The sequence below is a fragment of the Lotus japonicus genome, chromosome 4 (genome assembly GCF_012489685.1).
Source record: "Lotus japonicus ecotype B-129 chromosome 4, LjGifu_v1.2".
In the NCBI taxonomy this organism is placed as follows: Eukaryota; Viridiplantae; Streptophyta; class Magnoliopsida; order Fabales; family Fabaceae; genus Lotus; species Lotus japonicus.
In genome coordinates, this window is record NC_080044.1 from 75,791,347 (window position 1) to 75,796,982 (window position 5,636).

Genomic DNA, 5,636 nt, shown 5'->3' on the forward strand with positions numbered 1-5,636 from the left:
AAGTTATTGCCAAATTTCATTTTTCCTTGTCATCCTTTCCAACCATCTATGTTTGCAGCTTATGCGTTACCCAAGGTTCAAGTGTGGGGCCACATTGCACATTTTCATAAATTTCAGCCAGAGGTTTGGTGCCTCTAACTGAAAAATCGACATCATCATCCTAATATTCTTCTTTATTTTCAGAGCTTTAGTCTTGAAAATTATCTAGTACAAATGCTTTTTATTTGATGATTCTACTGCACTGCATTTAGAAAACAATAATACATTACACTTGGAAAAACATGCATTGCCTATGTTTTCACTTAACATGAAAACATTTATCTCTCCTAATTAGTTTATTAAACTAATTCAATAAATTGTTATGGGTGCAACACTTAAAGATGATATAAATAACAAAAAGATTCATTGTTTAATATGATCGATGTTCTTCAAAGTAGGAGATATAAACTAGAATTTTTCTTCAAATAGAATAGTAAAATTTCTAAAAATTATTATCAACTATTTTTATATAAAATGATTAAGGAAATACAGGTAAAAAAAACTCATGAAAACAAAACTTCATCATGTAATTCAAATATTTCAATCAAATACATGAAATACTCTGCAATATACCCAGAAGACACTCTCACAGTCACCCTGCAACTTACCCATAAAATATTTACCCCTGTTATACTACCCATCCTCTTAAACTCATGTTCAACCATTATCATTAATTATCTCATTGTACAATCCCACTTTACAACTCAGTTCCCTACAAAAACAATAGTAAAGTTTAATAATGGGAACAGTGAAGCAACGGTAACATTTGTGTTCAGTTTTTTGGAAGTTCCTTAAGGGGCATTATGGGAATATTGAAAAGTTAACGGAACCCTTTGATTTATACTATTATTAATATTTGCATATAAATGAAAAAAGCACACAAACATTGAGAGAAGAACTAGTAACAAAGTTGAACTAAGAAAACAGAGAAAAAACAGAGAGAGCTCACATCAATCTTCTAATCTTCATTCTGTCTCTGAACATTATTGTACTTGTTGTGACTTGTTAGCTTTTTTGTTTCTGCTTTTGAACATATCATACATTGAATCAATCTTAGTTTCTTCACTTTCACTTTCTTCTACCTGGGTGGATCATAGTTTCAACCTTTTTTTTCCTCTGGAGCTGTTTCTGTTTCTAGTGATTCTTCATAAGCAGTAGGAATTGGAAGCAAATATTAGAAGTTGCAAATTGGGCAGTGAGTGATCATGGCAGCTATAAAGCCAGAGGAGATAAGCCACCCACCAATGGAACAACTTCAGGGCTTAGAGTACTGTATAGATTCAAACCCATCTTTGGGTATGCATGCTCAGCTTCAAGCTTTTCCCAGTTTCATTCTTAGTTTTCAGTTTTTCACATATCTGATTTTTGTGTTTTTGAACTGTTAACAGTGGAGACAATACTTCTGGGTTTTCAGCATTACATTTTGGCCTTAGGAACTGCAGTGATGATTCCTTCATTTCTTGTGCCTTTGATGGGTGGAAGTGATGTAAGTTATTGCTGATCCCAACTTCAAGTCCTTTTTCTGATTGATACTGATAAAATTCTGATATGGTATAGGAAAATCTCTATTAAGAAAAAATTCTATTTTGTTTTGTTTTTGTGTATTCAATTTTGTCATATGCTAAAGTGAATTGGGTGTCCCACTGAAAAGGAAATGTGGGGACCTTAATTGAGATGGCCAAGATATAGAGAATTGACTTTCATACATTGGCTTATTGGTTCAGGGTGATAAAGTGAGGGTGGTACAAACTCTGCTTTTTGTTGGAGGAATTAATACACTTTTGCAGACACTATTTGGAACTAGGTTACCAACTGTATTAGGAGGATCATATGCCTTCATGGTCCCCATTGTATCGATAATCCGCGATCCATCTTTCGCAATGATAGAGGACCCACATTTGGTTAGTACACTCCTGTAATCACTCTTTCATATTTTGTCCTGAATTTAATTCCATGTTAGATATGGAGTTATGGACTATCTAAGCATGTGAATAATTATCCCTTTATGGCTTAAACTAATGCCTCTTCTGTTTATCTCCAGAGATTTCTCAGCACTATGAGAGCAGTCCAAGGTGCACTAATAGTAGCATCAAGCATACAGATTATTTTGGGATTTAGTCAACTATGGTCAATTTGCTCTAGGTAAGCTCTAACACCATGATTGATGATACTTTTAGTCAACTGTGGCCAATCCGACATTCTGTGTAGTCTATTAAGTAATTGATGTCCTTTTCATTTACATGCAGGTTTTTCAGCCCACTTGGAATGGTTCCAGTAATTGCATTAGTTGGTTTTGGATTATTTGACAGAGGGTTCCTTGTGGTATAGCACTAAACCACATGTCTCTATTACCAGTTGTTTTAGAATATCAAGAAGATGAAATTTTGAAGTATTTGTTATTGGCTCATATTGTTTAACAAAACTGGTTTGTGTTTTTCTCAGGTTGGGACTTGTGTTGAAATCGGAATTCCCATGCTAATCCTGTTTATAGCCTTCTCTCAGGTGCAAATAAAATTTACTGTTGTTAAGTAAAATAGGTGAATTAGAAATTCTTGTTTAAATTAGCTTGTGAACAACATAATTAAAAATACATAATAAGATCAACATTAGGTTCTCATGTTAAGTACAAAGTACAATAGGTGAATTAGAAAGTTCTTGTTTAAATGAGCTTGTGAAATACATAATAAGATCATCTTAGGTTCTTATACTAGCTCTGATATTTGATAATTCCTTTTTTCTGATCCCATTATGTTGAATCCAACACATTGCTTAAAGAGAAAAATCCTAAGCATAGTGATTGTAAAGTTTTAAGTGAGGGCCAAACAAAAAGGGATTTTACAAATATGTAGTGTAGGTTGTAGACTTGTAGTTTAACAATGTGTTTGGATTCACAGTCAACTTTCAGAATCATTTCTCCTAAGACAAAATTCACTCCTAGCAGCTTCTCTCAAAATTGCTACAAATTTCCAAACACACTAAATACATTTATCCTTTGGTTCTCTTGTCTTTCTTTTTGATTTGTTAAACCCATAAGGAATGTAAAGTACACTAAGCAAGTCCTAACTTGATATGTTGTTGTATGCAGTATTTAAAAAATCTTCAGACAAGACAAGTACCAATACTAGAGCGATTTGCTCTACTCATATCAGCCACAGTGATATGGGCATATGCACATCTCCTAACAGCAAGTGGAGCTTACAGAGACCGCCCAGAATTAACGCAACGTAGTTGCAGGACAGACAGGGCTAATCTCATTTCTTCTGCTCCATGGTTGGTACCAAAAGTATTTTTCTAGTTGAATGTTTGCAACATGATGCATGTATAAAGATGTAAGATAAAGATTCCATACTTCCTCAATGTTTGTATCCAATAATTGACTCATGAGTATGTTGTTGTAGGATAAAGATCCCATACCCTCTTGAGTGGGGTGCTCCTACATTTGATGCTGGCCATGCTTTTGGAATGATGGCTGCTGTCTTGGTCTCATTAATTGAGGTATTGCACACATACATAAAGATGATATTCATAACTCAAAATTATCTTGAATCAGAGTATTTGATTTTTTGTTATCCTTCGCCGTAATAATATCTTGGGGTTCTCTTAGGAATTAATGAGACCTTTCACTTGAGAGGAATCTACAAATGAATCAATCCACTAATATTATCAATTTGTTGACTAGTGATAAAACAAGTTCCTTGTTTTTGACAGTCAACTGGTGCATACAAGGCTGCATCGCGATTAGCAAGTGCCACACCACCTCCTGCTCATATCCTGAGCCGCGGTATCGGTTGGCAGGGAATTGGAATCTTGCTGAATGGCCTTTTTGGAACACTGACTGGTTCAACAGTTTCTGTGTAAGTACTATTCTTCTTTTTGTTCATATTTTTTACTTTGTATGGACACAAATTGATTCTTTTAGGACCATCACAGAGAGAATGTGGGGCTTCTAGGAAGCAACCGTGTTGGCAGCCGAAGGGTCATTCAAGTTTCAGCTGGGTTTATGATATTCTTCTCAATGTTAGGTGAGTAGCAAGTGCTGGCTTTGCATTGTAATTAATATATGTGTAAACTAATTCCAATTTCATAGTTTTTACTTAAAATCCTTAATTTGCTATTTGTTTTTCAGGAAAATTTGGAGCTTTATTTGCATCAATACCATTCCCCATTTTTGCTGCTGTATACTGTGTTTTGTTTGGTATTGTCGGTGAGTACCACTAAATCATTGATTTTGCTTGAACATTCTTTTTGCTTCCTGTCTCTCTTATGACAATTACTATTTTTGTTTTTTCAGGTTCTGTGGGGCTATCATTTATGCAATTCACAAACATGAATTCAATGAGGAACCTCTTTATTATTGGTGTTTCCCTCTTCTTAGGGTTGTCTGTTCCGGAGTATTTCAGAGAATACACCATCAGGGCACTTCATGGTCCTGCCCATACAAAGGCTGGATGGGTGAGTTTGTTGTTTTATCCACCTATACTAATTTGGATTGTCTGCACGGCTCATATCTTAAGCTAATCTCTACTGAGTAATCTTGATAAAATATATGAACTGACTCTTTGATCAAACTGTGCAGATTTCTTGACCACAGGGAACCTAAATCCTAAATCCTATACCTATATAATATACAATATAATTTATCATTGAAGAAATTATAATGAAATTGTTTTTTCCCCTTTGGTTTTTGCAGTTCAATGATTTCCTTAACACTATCTTCTACTCTCCCCCAACTGTTGCATTGATTGTTGCTGTGTTCTTGGACAACACTCTTGACTACAAGGATAGTGCCAAGGATAGGGGAATGCCATGGTGGGCTAAGTTTAGAGCATTTAAAGCCGATAGCCGGAATGAAGAGTTCTACTCACTCCCTTTCAACCTCAACCGGTTCTTCCCTCCATCCTAAGAAAATTCTAATATCATATACAAGAGGTGTTAGAGGAAAAGCATCATTTCCAGATAAGGATCATTCTATATGATGATCAGTTTGAAGAGTTAGAAAAATGTTGTACTCTTAGGTAGAAGGTTCCCTTGTGCTTTCTGTTCATTTGTTTTTCATATATTTTTATAGTTTGAATTGGTTTCTTTAGTTATTTTCATACAATAGAACAAAAAAGTTATCTGTTCCTTAACTTACATATTTCTTAATTCATTTACTAAAATCATTAAGTGGTTGGATTTAGTTTAAATTGTAATTATATTTGAGCCTATCTTTATTCATTTTATTTGGCCAATGAAATTCAATGTCCACATGTGCAAAATTGGTTCAGGGTGAGAGGAGCAGCTATTTTTGTTTGCACATTCACTCTGTGCACCTTGCCAGAATAAATGCTTCTGCCATATCAAAATTGTTTGCACATTCACTTTTATGACCATCTTTGATCATCATATTTATGTATTCAAAATTGTTCCATCAAGGTAAGGGGCATGATCACATCCATAGTAGGTTATACCTCTAGCATTTGAGACCTTAAAACCAATAAAATGAATCTTGCGTCTTCCTATTATTTGGACTTAGAGTTACTTTCATTGGCTTTGCCTTCAGAAAGCCTAACTTCTCTGTCTAAATAGAAGAAACCAATCAAATTACAAAAATCTTG

At 34.6% G+C, this 5,636-nt stretch overlaps 1 protein-coding gene across 1 annotated transcript; it reads left to right on the forward strand.

Moving 5' to 3' along the window:
- Positions 1 to 925: 925 nt before the first annotated feature.
- Positions 926 to 5,218, forward strand: LOC130714680 (nucleobase-ascorbate transporter 2-like). The gene is made up of 13 exons (XM_057564602.1): positions 926 to 1,335; positions 1,428 to 1,525; positions 1,764 to 1,940; positions 2,081 to 2,181; positions 2,286 to 2,361; positions 2,482 to 2,541; positions 3,125 to 3,309; positions 3,438 to 3,534; positions 3,748 to 3,893; positions 3,970 to 4,061; positions 4,166 to 4,243; positions 4,331 to 4,491; positions 4,730 to 5,218. The coding sequence occupies exons 1-13, from the start codon at positions 1,245 to 1,247 to the stop codon at positions 4,940 to 4,942; spliced, it is 1,575 nt and encodes a 524-aa protein (XP_057420585.1). The 5' UTR covers positions 926 to 1,244; the 3' UTR covers positions 4,943 to 5,218.
- Positions 5,219 to 5,636: the final 418 nt, after the last annotated feature.

Excerpts from the sequence above, each read along its gene's own strand:
- LOC130714680 (XM_057564602.1), top strand. The coding sequence starts at position 1,245 with ATGGCAGCTATAAAGCCAGAGGAGATAAGCCACCCACCAATGGAACAA. Across the intron at positions 1,941-2,080 it reads TGATAGAGGACCCACATTTG|AGATTTCTCAGCACTATGAG; the intron begins GTTAGTACACTC and ends GTTTATCTCCAG. Across the intron at positions 3,310-3,437 it reads CTCATTTCTTCTGCTCCATG|GATAAAGATCCCATACCCTC; the intron begins GTTGGTACCAAA and ends ATGTTGTTGTAG.